General features: G+C 43.0%; 1 protein-coding gene across 2 annotated transcripts; it reads left to right on the top strand.

Moving 5' to 3' along the window:
* The first annotated feature begins 45 nt into the window (after positions 1–45).
* LOC116053688 (major facilitator superfamily domain-containing protein 6-A) lies at positions 46–14,758 on the top strand. Of its 2 annotated transcripts, XM_035998428.1 has the most exons (8): positions 46–327; positions 2,852–4,376; positions 7,285–7,382; positions 9,770–9,931; positions 10,247–10,345; positions 11,540–11,832; positions 12,851–12,854; positions 13,522–13,715. In XM_035998428.1, the coding sequence occupies exons 2-8, from the start codon at positions 2,854–2,856 to the stop codon at positions 13,527–13,529; spliced, it is 2,187 nt and encodes a 728-aa protein (XP_035854321.1). In that variant the 5' UTR covers positions 46–327; positions 2,852–2,853; the 3' UTR covers positions 13,530–13,715. The 2 variants fall into 2 exon arrangements, with proteins under 2 accessions (XP_035854321.1, XP_031160638.2); XM_031304778.2 differs by lacking the exon at positions 12,851–12,854 and having other exon boundaries at positions 47–327; positions 13,522–14,758.
* Positions 14,759–15,719: the final 961 nt, after the last annotated feature.

Genomic DNA, 15,719 nt, shown 5'->3' with positions numbered 1-15,719 from the left:
TGGCTTTTATTTTGAAGGCGCCGACCGGAAGCCGTAACAGCTTAGCAAGGCGCGTGACTTGACGGTTATGTGGTATAGGGACAGGTGGCCTCTCCGGTTAGGCACGAGCTGCTGTTGTTCTTAACACAAAGAGAGAGCAGAGCCGGAGAAACTCTTCAAATTCACGTTCAAATGAAAAACATGAACACGTTACGGTAAATTCAAACATTATCCGCTAAATTAAAAAAATAATGTTTATGACGGGTTTTGCGTGAAATGTCCGAGTCCGACAAAGGAGACAAATTCAACAGAAACTGCGCAGTTTAATGGGAGCCGTGACCTGAGCAGGTAAGAAAACAATGTGCTCTGTGTTTAAAGTTCGTGTTTTTCATTTGACTTTTTCAAAATGTGTTTAAAGAGTTTTATTCGAGGTTACAAGCGGCGAAATAAAAGAAGGTACAACATGAGTCATTCCCAGCCCGTTTAACAGGGTTTATTTTTGGTTTATTTTGTTTAATTGGTAGTGCCATGTTGGCTAATTTACTTCATTTCCTACATTTAAACGTATTGTATTTGGCTTGTTTAACGGCTAAAATAAGCTAGCTTTTGATCAAGATACCAGTTACTTCCGCATAGGACAGTCAGTGGCAGTCTGTGACGGACGGACGGTTGTCAAAAGTGGGTCCGCGGGCTTCAAGCGGTCGTTGCAGGCTCACCAAACCGGACATGACTTCACTGATGTTCTAGGAGAATCTGTATTGATCTCTATTGGTATCTAAAACAACACATAGCCTACAATTACACTTGAAGGGAAACATGTTATTACATATTTTGAATGTAAAGATAGGAATTGATGTAATATCGTAAAATCTCTTTATTTGATTAGGTAAGTTCCATATTCACAAAGCAACATTTTCCAAGTCAACACCACGTTTTAAACTATTCCAAATTAAAACTGACATATACTCTGAGTCTCTTAAATTGTTAACAAATAAGAAAGGTATTTTAATAACTGATAGCTACTCAAAATGATTTAATTAAGAACTCCTGCTGTCATTATCATTAATGACGTTTGCGAGTCTGTCACTTGTTTACTTATGTATCTTATTTGTTTCTGTTTAAATTATTACTTACTTTCATATTATATTATTTGCACTTATTTATGTATATGTGTTTTATGTTTACGGACTGTGATGACTGAATATTTATAAATTGAATAAAAAAAATATATATTGATCTCTATTGCTTTGATTATCAGTTTTAATATTCTCATAACATAGTCCTGGGTCTCAAATACGGTTCAGATTTGTATAACCCTTTATTTTATTTATGTACAAATACAAAATATATATATATATATATATATATATATATATATATATATATATATATACTTCATTGCTGTGTGATTTGAATTTCAGAAGGTAAAAATAACTTTTCTGCTTTTGTTGTATCAATAAAAAACAAATAGGAGCTGAACATGTCACACAGTCTCTGGAGTTTACCTATCATTCTAGTATAATTATATTTTTAATAGCACATGGTCTGCATTGCAAAAAAGCAGTGAAATGGCCTTTTTTGTTTTCACAAAGAAATACTTTTAAAACAAGATCTTATACTTTATAAAATAAGACATCCTTTAGCATCAAAAGAGCCATTTTTGAGCCATAAAATGTAAAAAAAACCCAATGTGTCTTTTAATGAAGGTACACACAGTCTATTAAGTCTAAATGAGCATATCAACATTACATTAATATGGTTTAATATTACTCATTTGATCCAACTCTTAACCCTTGTGTTGTCTCCCCGTCGACCATGCAACTTTTTGTTTTTCTGGGTCAAAATTTAAATTCATAAAAAAAAAATGTTAATGTTTTGGTCGTCTTTCTTGGACATTTGTCGCTTTTAGCGTAGTTTTTGTCTTTTTTTTTTTTTTTTTTGATGGTTTTGTCACCTGTTTTTAGACATTTTTGTCAATTTTTTTCAAATGCTGAAATTGTACCCTGGAAATCCAGAGTTCTCGCGAGAGCACAATTTGAATTAGCTCAGCGAGTCACTCTGGCATTCAGTAATGATGCTCATTAACTATGCCCTTGTAGCCGAGCTGCACCAATCACATCGGTGTATCTGATATAGGCGGGCCAGAGGCGAGCTAAACAGATGACGACAGCGCTGCGACGTCAAAGTCATTAGTAAACATTGCGAGATGGCTCCGGATGAACACCAGTTGTTTGAAACGGCTTTGGCCACTACAATGAACGAGTTAGACTTGGCTTTTTATCTAAAAGAGGAACAGAAGACGGCGCTCCAATCGTTCCTTTGCAAGAAGTCTTTGAAAATGGGTCAAATTTGACCCAAAGACAACAGGAGGATTAAAGTACATTTGCTATCTTTTCTGTAGCAGTCCCAGCCAGATAACTTTTTTTAGCAAATGCAGTGTATTTGTTCTGGAAATGTCTTTCGATATACATTTTTGGGGGGGCGCCGGGCCGTAGACATACGAAGGGTATGATATGACACACATTTTAATTGACTGAAATGTTCTGGCAGCCAAAATGGAGAATGTAAGAATCACTTCAGGCTTACAACAATGATAAATGAAAGCCACAGGGAGCCACTGGAGAGGAGCCAAACAGCCCCAGGTCGCTGACCCCTGCAGTAAGATGAACTTCGTCTCTCTGTACTTAAAAGGAAAGATCAATTTTTTTTTTAAATACATATTTAATGCTATATCCACAGTAGAGAAGCCCATTATCATGCTTGGCGTCCTGCCAAACATAATTTGGGTTTTACCCAGCAGACAGAATGAACTCGGCATCATTTGGTTACTGAGTGTCGGCGCTGCTCTCACCCTCATTTCCTTATCTCCCAGACATGCCAGCTGACGACAAGGTTGCCATCCTGACGGACGACGAGGAGGAGCAGAAGAGGAAGTATGTGTTGGCCGAGCCGTTCGATGCGCTGTCGCAGGGGCAGCCGGCCGGCGTTTCCGCCAACACGCCGCCGCCGACCGCGGGCACGCCGCCCGAGCAGCTGGGGGCCCCGCAGCCCGCCTCGATGGACTGCTGCGAGAGGATGTGCCTCCGCATCAACAGCCGCCTCCTCATCTCCAAGGTTTTCTACCTCTTCTTCTACGCTGCGTACGGCTCGCTGCACCCGCTGCTGGCGCTGTACTACAAGCAGCTCGGCATGTCGGCCAGCCGCAGCGGGCTGCTCGTCGGCATCCGCTACTTCATCGAGTTCTGCAGCGCCCCCTTCTGGGGCGTGGTGGCCGACCGCTTCAAGAAGGGCAAGATGGTGCTGCTGTTTTCCGTCCTGTGCTGGCTGGTGTTCAACTGCGGCATCGGCTTTGTCAAACCAGCGGAGATGATGTGTGTGGTGGTTGGCGGCGATCTTCCTACGACCGCGGCGGCGCCCCAGACGACGACTGTCCCGCACGGCAACTCCACCAACCGCACCAGAAATCGCCGGAGCTTTCTAGAGCTCACCGGGCTCCCTGAGATCCTGGACTCCCATTTCAGCACGCTCCGCAGGCCCGAGCGAAGCGCAAACTTCAACGCCACTTCCGTTCCCTTGGAGCCGGCCAGCACTACCCGGCTGGCGCCAAACACCACCCTCCCCACCACCACCACCACCACCACCACCGCGACCCCCCCGGCTCCGACCAAAGCCACGAAGCACCAGATCGTCTACAACAAGGACCAGGTAGAGAGCATCTTCCTGCTCATCCTGCTCGTCGTCATCGTCGGCGAGTTCTTTAGCGCGCCGGCCGTCACCATCGTGGACACCGTCACCCTGCAGTACCTCGGCAGGGCGCGCGACCGCTACGGCCTGCAGAGGATGTGGGGCTCGCTGGGCTGGGGTCTGGCCATGCTGCTGGTGGGCATCTGGATCGACCACACGCACATGACCGTGGTGATTGACGGCGTGGGCTGCGTCGTGCCCGACTTCCGCCTCCACAATTACCAGATCGCCTTCATTGTCTTTGGCGTGCTGATGGGCGCCGCGTTTGTCGTCGCCACTCAGTTTTACTTTGACAACGGCGGCGACTACAGGCAGGAGCTTCCGGAGGGGGCGGCCGAGGACGGGAGCGGCCCGCGATCGTCACCCGAGTCCGACTCCTCGGGCCGGACGGCCATCGGCCCAGACGCCGCCCAGGAGTTCCGCTACAGCGATCTGCTGAAGCTGCTCTGCAGCGTGCGCTACAGCTCGGTGCTGTTCGTCGCCTGGTTCATGGGCTTCGGCTACGGCTTCGTCTTCACCTTCCTGTACTGGCACCTGGAGGACCTGCACGGGACCACCACGCTGTTCGGGGTCTGCTCGGTCCTGAGCCACATCTCGGAGCTCGTCGCCTACTTCACCAGCCACAAGTTCATCGAGCTGGTCGGACACGTCAGGTAAGACCCGGCGAGAAAGTGAGCGGAGTGAAAATGTGAGAAAGTTTCAGAGGTACAAACAAATCGGAGTAAAAGGAAGGAGTCAGAGAACACATGGCGCTGTTAGAAAAAGAAGCAATGGATGCACCAGAGATATGGTATTCTACCGTTAGCTGTGGGTGATGAGTGGAGTAATAAGATTCTCTTATTAGAGTGGCAACAAGTGCAGGTATTAGTACTCCACTTGGACCACGTCCAACCATACCAGACACACACACACAGACACAGACACAGTCAGACACACACACAGACCCCTGGGCGGTTACATTATCGCTAGCTTATTTGTTATGGAAATGAAATGCAAACCATCTTTACTGATTCTATTGTCAGTTTATAAAATGCAGCGGTGGAATGTAACTAAGTACATGTACTCCAGTACTGTACTTAAGTCCAAATGTTGAGCTACTTGTACTTTACTTGAGTAAACTTCTACTCGGCTACATTTCAGAGAGAAATATTGTACTTTTTACTCCACTACATTCATCTGTTACAGCTTTAGTTACTAGTTACTTTACACATTCAGATCCCTGCACACAGAACACATGTAGTTTATAAAATCTGATGTTTGATTCTAAAGTAATCTAGCCGACAATATAACGGCTACAAGTCCAGCTGAGATGATCAGACCATTAAACACACAGCTGGTTGGATCCTTTACACTTTCTACAACGGGAGGAGAGTTCCTAACTTGCGATAACTAAACAGATGTCGAAGTGTTCTCAGTTCTGCTGCTGTCAGTGTTCTGCCGAAATACAACAAACTGCTTGTTGAGTTTAAAACAAATGAAGGGAAATCATTTCCAACTTTCTTTGAGTGAACAAATTGAAACATTAAACTGGACATAAAAGGCAGCGCTAAATAAAAAGTGAGTTACATTTTCTAAAGTGCAGTTTTCTGATATTTTCTTTCAACTAATACAAAAAAATCTCTGTCGCAGGCTTTCACGATGTGTTTAACACGGCAGTTGATATTGCTATGACGATTTAAAAAAAAAACACAATATATTGAGCCGGCATCCCTAACTTAAAGCACACATTGGACAGTTAAAAAAAACTTTTTGTGATTTAAAACTGAGCAGGTAAATCCATCCTCCGCTCTGCAGCAGCGGCGGAGAGTGAGCGTTTTGAGACAAAGCGGCCTTTGACGCTCGGAGGTTTTTTTTCTGTCGGGGTGAAGTCTCGGCTCGGACCTCGCAGGCAGCGGGGACATTCGAGAGCGCGGTGTTAGATTTCAGCTGCAGCTCCGTCTGCATCCGAAAACACACACACACACACACACACAGAGTCTCTGCTGTTGACCGAAAACATCTCCTGAGTCAACAGAAAGGCGGAGTTGAAGGGTAGGGAGTGTTTGTAAATGGATTGTCATTCATTTATAACTAACTAAATGCACCTGCCCTACTGCTGCTGCTGCTGGTGACTTGTATGAGCCTCATTTTAATCCCAAATGAAAAGATTGTGCTAGGCTGTGAGTCTTTTTATTGTTTCCAAAAGATAAAAAGACTGAAAAATAATTTTCTGTTTTCGTTCCTATCCCTTATCTCCCAAACCCCTCAGATATGTTTGAGCCTCCCTAAAAAGGGTCTAAAATCGCCAATGGACTGGTCCCAGCCACAGAAAAGACACTTAGGCCACCGGGCCTAAAAATGCTGTTCAGTCTTCAGCGGGCGTGACACTCTGCTGCAAAACACACTTCCTGCTTTACTGGAAAGTCTGAGCCAGAGACGCCAAAACCGAAAACAGGCTGCAGGTTGTTCTTTCAGCATCTCACTCTGGTGGTCATCCACTCCGTTTTATAGAGTGGATGAGCGTTAATGAGTCACCGCGGGGCTGCAGGCGTCCCGTGTCGCCCGCTGTCCAAAAAAAGCTCCCGTTCCTCAATCATTTTCAAAGGTTTTGGAGAGAGCTCCTGAGCTCAGCCACGCGCCGTCTGTCTCATCTGTTTGTGTGCGCTCGGCAAAACCTTCTTTTGGATGAAGAAAGACTGGGGGTCATCCCGTCTTCTGCCTCAACAATCGACCTTTTGAGGGCGCGTCGGACCCGTTTGACTCGTACATTTTGTCCTGGTGAGAGCAAAGACTTTTCAACAAATCCCCTTTTGGGGAAGCAAAATCTGAAATTTTAAGACGTTTCCTACGCTACACAAACACTCCCACTCCTTACTTTAGATGGCAACTATTTTTGACAAATTAATCGTTTTTTGGGACGAACAAAAAGTAGCAATCACTCTCTGGATTAGGATTAGAGGTGTGAATCTTCACTGATCTCTCGATTCGGTTACGATTATCATGTCAGCGATTCAATATCTCCATGCATCACGATGCGTCAAATGCATTTTTCTATTAAAGCCACCATAGGATATTTAATTCATAGCTTTTCAGGCTTCAAAAACCAAACATTCTGCAGAGCTCCAATACTAAATCAATTGGATACATAAAACTACAGCACTGAGCACATGGCACTTCCTGAATGTGCAAAACATACCAGAATATGTAAACAGAAAGGTTGCTAAATACAATGTTAATACATTAAATTGTAAACAGAAATAATCGATTATGGCCCGGCCGAATTATCAATGTAATATAACGGCCTACAAGTCCAGCTAAAATGATTAGACCATTAAACACACAACTGTTTGCATCCTTTACACTTTCTACAACGGGAGGCAGACTTTTACTGAAGTAACATTTTCAATGCAGGACTTGTAACTTGTAACCGAGTCTTTTCCCAGTGTGGTATTAGTACTTTTACTGAAGTAAAGGCTCTGAATACTTCTTCCAGCGCTGACTGTAAGGTAGGGTTTTACATGAAGTCCAAGAAGTTAGATATTTACACCCTTCTGTTTTTTTCCTCCCGTGTTTTCCTTCCAGGGTGCTGTACATCGGCCTGGCCTGCAATACCGCTCGCTACCTGTACATCTCCTACCTGAAGAACGCCTGGACCGTCCTGCCCATGGAGATCCTCCAAGGTAACGTTGCTGTTCGCCCCGACAGCTTTAGTTACTAGTTACTTTACATGTTAAGATTCCTGCAACACATGTGGTTGGGCGCCTGGTTGGCTCACGAGTGAACACAGTGAATCTGACTGCAGTAGATGTGAAAGAAATGCATAAACGTTGTGCTAATTCAGCTCTGTTTAGTTCCAGTGTTGAGACGGCAAGACTTAGGGACCGTCTACAAACTACAAAACCGAAAAGAGATACAACAAAAATATGTATTCATTTAATGATTAAATAAGGTAGTGTGTCCAAACTTGCCTCAGTTATAACTTGTCTCGTGCTAGTTGTACTACAGCACTTACTTTTAAAAAAATAAGCATATGCCTGTTTTTGAAAATATTTTTGTATCTCTTTTCGGTGTTGTAGTTTTGTAGACGGTGCCTAAGCACTCGTCTTGCCGTCTCAACACCAAGCCTGCTGGAGAATCGTCACACAACGGCAACATTTTACCTCCTGTTTACTTCCCCCAAAGCATTATGGGAACTGCAGTACACCAACCTTTTTAAAGGGAACCTTCCTATGAAATTGCAGCATCTTTATTCAAAATTCCAGGAAACTATTGGACCTCTAAAACAAAGTTTTATTTCATGCATAAATTGCAAAGAAAAACTCCCACACGCTGTCTAACTTGCAAAAAATATAAAGTTTTAATACTAGGCAACGTTTCGGTTCTAGACCATCTTCAGGTAAAGGGTGTTACATCCTGACAAGCTAAATCTTTTTGTAGGTGGGGACTGTTTGGTGCACCAATCAACAACTTCCACATAACATCAGGCATAAATACTTCACATTCATTCCCATGTCCATTACTATAGATAGAGCTTAAACTTCAATACAACCCCTCTATAGTCTATAATAATAGACTTAACTAATAGTTAAGAGATCAGCGGGGAGCAGCTACTAGTCTAGTCTGGCTGGTTTGTTTGAGAAGTCCACCCTGAGAAAACACTGACGCCTCTTAGAATAAACAAGTGAAAACTAGTTCCGTCCTTTTGCAACTTTTACAAGTTCACTGCCCGTTTTGTCACTCGGCAAGTAAGACAATTTGAAACGGTACATTCAACTTTTCCCAACATTCATTCAGCGCTGAACAAGAAAACGTCAGGAAGAGAGAGATTACATTTTTACTGGTGTTGACCTTGACACGCGATAAGCTTGCGACCGAAGGTGTGGTGACATTAGACGGGAAGATCAACAAAATAAAAGTGCAGGGTTTTTTTTAATTATTATTTGTTTTCCTGGAGGGAGATGTGTCACCACAACAGAGCAGCCCGAGCCCAGAAAGGGATTATCATTCATTAAATTGTGCACGGTAAATAAATCACATAGACCGACAAATACTGCATTTTGTAAGCAAGATACCCGTTAATATTTGTGAATTAAATAGTGACTAATGCCTACCGTACACTAGGACACTGAACAGACTTTGAAAAGACTAAAGTCTGACACCATGTCACCTTGCTGAGTGATGTTGAGTTCCTGCAATGATCCAAATAGATACATACCCAGTGGTGTAGTCTACGTGATAAGCAGGTGCTGTATACACCATATACCCATTTAAGAAAGCTCCAGAATTTTCTATATACCCACTTAAAAAATGTGCAACGATAACGTAACAAAATAATTTTGCGACAGAACTTTCACTTCATTTGTTTTGGCTAATGCGGGTCGAGCAATGTGACGGCAAACTGAACAAACGCTGCAGAACAACTATTGCAGTATACCCACGACAATAAAGACTACAGCACTGCACATACAGTATATAATTGTATTGAGTTGCTGTAATAACGTGATGGGAGTAGTGCTTTCAATGTAACTCCTTAAAATCTGTGGGGGTCTAAAAGCCACAGAACAATCTCAAAAACCTTGCTTGAAAACAGCAGAAAAGTTGATGGAATCAAGTAAAGGAGATATCTGCTATAAAGGAGATTTCAACAAAGCTGTGCCGAGGCTCTGTTAATAAAGATACCGCTGTTGAATCCTTTTTTCATTTTGCGGCATGTTGTGATCACAGTTGCAGTAACCCTGAGAAATAAAGTGCGATTTCTTTTTTTTACCACCGAAACCTGAGCCAAAAACACTCCAAGACAAATGTGGAAACTTCAGACTCTAAGCCGTTTCCCTCAAAGACGTGACATCTCACTCGAAACAAAGTGAGATACAGATAAAGAGGAAATATATTGTATACTAATTCTAGCAGTTGGTATGATGAACAGTGGCAATCATAGTAATAATAAAATGAATGCAACGATGATGTTACAGGCCTTATGTACCTGCATTTTCCATTTGACTAGTTCCAAATGTCATTCGTTCTCCTTTCAGCCGTGACCCTTGTCTGTCCGTTTTGTGTCCTCCAGGTGTGACCCACGCCTCAGTTTGGGCCGCCTGTATCTCCTATCTGAGTGCCGCGGTCCCGCCGGCCCTGAGGACATCGGCGCAGGGCATCCTGCAGGGCCTCCACCTCGGCCTGGGCCGCGGCTGCGGAGCCATGGTGGGGGGAGTGTTTGTCAACTACTTTGGTACGAACACGACGGAGGCGTTGTCATCACACTTTTTTAATTCATTCACACCAGAGCAGGGGGAATGAGAGGGGGGAAATGCCAGAGCAGGGGGAATGAGAGGGGGGAAATGCCAGAGCAGGGGGAATGAGAGGGGGGAAACGCCAGAGCAGGGTGAATGAGAGGGGGAAACGTAGCAGAAGATATTGGTTTTTAAACCAAAACGTAACATTGTAAATGTAGCCTGATTGAAAGGTTTCCAGTTACACTGAGATCCTTTAAGGTGGGAGTATTTCACGCCCCCCCCTTACAGTTCTCCTCCCGTTTGCTTTGCAGGTGCGGCAGAGACGTTCAGAGGAATCGGCATGGCCTCCCTCGTCATCCTCCTAATCTTCTCCTTCATCCAGTGTCTGACTGGAGAGACGGAGGAGAAAGGTGGGAACAACTTTCAGAGGAAGGAAGGCACATATCTTCTTCAGTTTTAGTGCAGAACTGCAGCTCGACTAAAGTCCACCTCCTCCAGCTCCTCTTCCCTAATCTTTCTAGCCTTTTTTTTTTTTTTTCTTCCATTTCCATTTCTTTTTCCTTTTCGTGCAGATTACAGAATCTGCATTGTATTTATTCGGCATTCTCGGTATGTTCTCACCATCATAATATAATCACAATTGTGTTTTTCCTTTCTCTTGTTATTCATTTCAGCTCGTGTAGATTATGTTTGCGCTCGCCTGCCAATGTTCTCTTTGTTTTTGTTGCTTTTGCTGCAGTCAGTACTGATTTTCTGTTTACTGCACAGGTTGAGAAAATATTACCTGACTTTTGAAACCTAAATCTGAATCTAAAAGACATTTAAAGGTGCCGTAGGTAGGATTGTGAAGATCCAGGACTTAGCCAAAAAATTGTGATTGAGTGAGTGATTGACACACAGTTAGACACCCCATGGCCCTGATTAGTGCATGAACAGGGAGCGGTGGATTTTTGCTAATCACACTACAGGCTGTAGGTGGTGCCAGAGGAGCTGGATTTATTTTTAAATGACCTGCTTCATGTAGTTCTACACGAACATAGGGTCAGTTTCAGCAGATATGACAGAAAGTTAGTTTTATAAGTCTTACCTACTGCACCTTTTAACCCTTGTATTGTCCTCTGCTCAAATTTGACCACTTTTCAATTTTTTTTTTAATCAAAAATATTTCTTGCAACCAAATTGCCCCAAAATAACTTGGATGCATGCATGTACGTTGTATAGAACCCATACAACTACCATTGAATTCTGGGTGTTTTATTCAATGTAATTTATTTTGAAGAAAAAAAAATGTAAATGGTTATAAAGTCTACTGACTAAACTGACCTTTAACATAGAGTATGATTACAGTTTAATGTGAAACAACAAAGTAAAGGACAGAAGAACAATCAAATAACAGAACAAAATATACACATCAATACATGTATTTGTAGGAAATGAGGTATAATGTAACTTAAATTAGGTTTATTGACCATGAATTAAAAAAAAAAAAGTGTTTTTAAAAGAGTCAAAAGTTTATTTAGAATTTTGAGTTCATGGTCGACAGGAAGACAACACAAGGGTTCATTTTTATGAGGCCGCTTTCTGTGTCTCTCGTCTTCTCTCAGAGGACAGAATGCTGGCCGAGAACATCCCGGTCCCCTCCAGCCCAGTTCCCATCGCCACCATCGACCTGGTGCAGAGCCAGACCGTCCCCGGGAGCCCCGCCCCGGCACACCCGGCCGGCCTGCTGCCCATCGTGAAGACCAAACACCAGGAGGAGCAGGAGGACGTGAGCAGACCCGCCTGGGTGCTCTCGGGCGCCCCCTGGGTCACCATCGCCTTCGCCATCGTCCAGATCAAGGAGATGATGAACATGGTGAAGAGCCGCGGGCCGCCCACAGAGACTCAACCGCTGCAGGTGAACAAAATCCCAATTTAAAACATGTTCAGTACAGTAATCCAACTGTAAAAGTACCAGAGGTAAGGTCAGGTTGTTACCTAGATCTAAGGACGGACGGACAGACAGAAACTCAGTGTACAGACTGACAGACAGACAGACAGACAGACAGAGAAACTCAGTGTACAGACTGACAGACAGACAGACAGACAGACAGAGAAACTCAGTGTACAGACTGACAGACAGAGAAACTCAGTGTACAGACAGACAGGCATGCAGACAGAGAAACTCAGTGTACAGACAGACAGGCATGCAGACAGACAGACAGACATACTACAAAAACAGCATACCATAGACAGGCAGGCAGACAGACAGACAGATTACAAAAACAGTACACCACAGACAGACTACAAAAACAGTACACCACAGACAGACAGACTATAAAAACAGTACACCACAGACAGACAGACAGATTACAAAAACAGTACACCACAGACAGACTACAAAAACAGTACACCACAGACAGACTACAAAAACAGTACACCACAGACAGACTACAAAAACAGTACACCACAGACAGACTACAAAAACAGTACACCACAGACAGACTACAAAAACAGTACACCACAGACAGACTACAAAAACAGTACACCACAGACAGACAGACAGATTACAAAAACAGTACACCACAGACAGACAGACTATAAAAACAGTATACCACAGACAGACAGACAGACAGACAGACTATAAAAACAGTATACCACAGACAGACAGAATAATAAAACCAAGTTTACCACACAACTAAAAAATATGTGGCTGAAATTAGAATTGGTATTAAATAAATACAAAGATCTTTAAAAAAGATAGATAGATAGATAGATAGATAGATAGATAGATAGATAGATCGATCGATCATCTTTAATGTCTGTGTTGACATGTTTCTTTAACCTTTACTAACCTGAACTTTCTGACACTTCCTCCTCTAACCGGCTGCCCACACACACACACACACATACACACACATACATATATTCTGAAGAAAGGTGAGAGATTTTTGTGTGCAAAGGTCGGTGGAAAACTATTCTGTGCGTGTGTGTGTGTGTATAAGCGGGGGGGGGTTTCTTTTGTGTTTTTGTGTGTGTGTGTGTGTGTGTGTGTGTGTGTGTGTGTGTGTGTGTGTTTTGACGCATGTGGTGATTACAGTGACTCATCTATACCTGTGTGGTATGTGGGCGTGTACATGCATGCATACGTGTTTGCGAACCTCCGCCTCCCCCAACCACCCCACCCCCCCGTGTCTTGACGCTTTGTGTGAGTTGCATGCGAGCCGTAATCACTCCCTCGGTGATGTCTCCCCACCCCCACCCCCACCCGTCTGACGGACCTGTGTGGAGGTCCTCAGCGCCTTAGCGCTGCAGATGTAGACACAAAGGGAAGTTTGGCTGTTTTTTGTTTGTTTTTTTAATCCTAGTCATAGCAAGAGTTTGTCTAGTTGTAGCACCCAAGATAACATAACTAGTAGAGGCTAACATGTTAGTGTTAACATCATTGTATTAACGTTGTGTTTAAAAGCAAGTTGTTTCAGCTCTAGCTCTTTTCATAGTTTGTGGATAACTAGTTAACTAAAACCCAGTTACTGTATAAATGAAGGTGATCCTCCACGCTGCTACCTGTCAAGCACCATCACTGTTTGTTCCCTCCTGTTGCCAGGTACCTAATGAGCAGGCCGAGTACAAGGCAGTGGCGACGTCACACAGAAACCCAGGTGATGACGGCACAGAGGCGCCCACGCAAACAAACACCGCCCATCCAGCGCCCACAGACTCTAACGAGGACAAAGACCAAACGCGCCCGACCTCAGACAGTGGGGGAGAAAACCCAGCTGAAAACACACACTGACTGTTCAGTCCAAATCGGTTTTCCTTTACACACCGCTGCTTTTTTGCTTATGTCACTGTACGTCCTTATAACATGAATCAGTATCTTGGCAAAACTCTGCATTTATATACATGTATTGTACAAACCGGTTTGAAATGAGGCAAGAAAATATCTGGCAAACAAGTTGGAAATACTCCAACTCAGACATGACTGTTAATAGATTGTTTTTTTTTTTGCAAAGGGGAGTTTGGGTTGAATGTTTGGATGAATGTGGAGGTACACTAGGTGGCTGCTTTTTTTTTTTCCCCCCTTCAGAGGTGGTCAAATCTAATGCACCTCGCAGCGCTGTGCACTATTTATTTTCTGCCCTCTACCGGTGGAGTGTTATTTATTAACTTAATCTACTTTTTTTTTTTAAAGTAATGAAATCTGACAATGTGGGGGTATGATTCAGCATTTTTGATTCCACAAGAACACAAACAGCTCTTAAAAGAAGCGACAACTTTATGCCGACACAAAACTTAACACATTAAAATGCATTTTTAACGGGGTCTTAATTTGTTTACACCATCAGTTTGCACACCAATAAATTCACAATAAAAGTGCTGGTTTTTACATACCCCATAATTTTACACCCTATCATCCCGACACACAAATAAGCCTTGAAATGAGTTCGAAAATGAGTTGACGGGGATTCATATTTCGATGAACAGAAACCAAAATGTAACTTTACTGGCAGGAATTAGTGTTATGTGTATGCTGCGGGGAAAATACTGGAACATACTTTGGCCGGCATGATCGCGAAACGGGTATTAAATGATATTGTCTGAGCTGTTAAAAAGTCTAAACAGCTAGCTCGTTAAATCCTGCCCAAACCCTGCTATGATAATCCTCTAAATGAATTTAATTAATGAGCTTCTTTTGCCCGACTTGCATCATTTTCCCTGCAGCTCTGCAGCAAACCGCCTGTGGCCTTAGGATTTGGGAACCAGTGTAATACTTAAAAAAAAAAAAAAAAAAGAACAGTAGTTGCAAAATCTTGTTGAATTTCTTTCAAAATGCAGGCTCAGATGACAGAAAAACAGGGAAAACAAGTTGACCTTTTTGTTTCACATTTTGTCACTTCTTTCAAAAAACCCAAACCCACTTTTGTACTGCGTACAGGACGGACTGTTGGTTGAGATGTATTTATATAGTTTACAGGAGGAGCGGTGATGAAGACGTTCCTCTTTTAAACACACTGTAAGCCTGTTAATCGTCATTACTGTTCTAACTTATTATGCTGAGAAAGTCTAGCGAGGATCCCTTTACTGTGCTGCACTCCTACAGAAAGATGGCTGTCATACTCAGGGTCTTTCTCAAGCCTGCTTCCAATCATTTTGTATTGACTCTGCCAATAGCCGACGCTATATTTACCGTCTTTGTTTCCCATTTTAATGCCAAACAATTCCCAGTATTTCTGTATTTGTCTTCCTGTTGTCCAAATGGAATTTTTTCTTCTGTAACTTGAATGGTTACAGTATCAATGTATCTCAGTGTCATTGGTATAAAAAAAAACATTATTAAATGTTAATCTCACAAATAACGCTCCAGATTGGGTTTTTAATGACTGTGTGCGTGTTTGTTTTAATAGCCTTGTAAAGACCAGTTTGAGACTTTTAGAATTAAGAGAGCCTTTAATATGCAAATTCCCTTTTTTTTTTCAAGCCCTTTAATGACTTCTCATCTTCCCATCATCTGTATAAACTTATATTAGTATTGACAATCTAATATAGTATATGGCTGTGTCTCATTCGGCATACTTCGTCAGTGTGCTGCTAATGTGCGCTGACCACTTACTGCCGTAGAGCTCACTTTCGATGTTTAGTCTTGTACCAAAAGGAACACTTATGTTATAGCACTTACTAAAAATGACGAGCGGGATGAGCGTGACGAATGCGACAAACTCGTACATGGGAATGCGATTTTTCCAGCCCGCCACAAATACGGGCTTTTCTGTATGCAAATGAGTAGTGGTCGCTCGGCTCTCA

The sequence above is a fragment of the Sander lucioperca genome, chromosome 24, assembly GCF_008315115.2.
Source record: "Sander lucioperca isolate FBNREF2018 chromosome 24, SLUC_FBN_1.2, whole genome shotgun sequence".
Lineage (NCBI taxonomy): Eukaryota > Metazoa > Chordata > Actinopteri > Perciformes > Percidae > Sander > Sander lucioperca.
The sequence above is the reverse complement of the archived record's forward strand: the minus strand, read 5'-3'. Positions and strand labels throughout refer to the sequence as shown.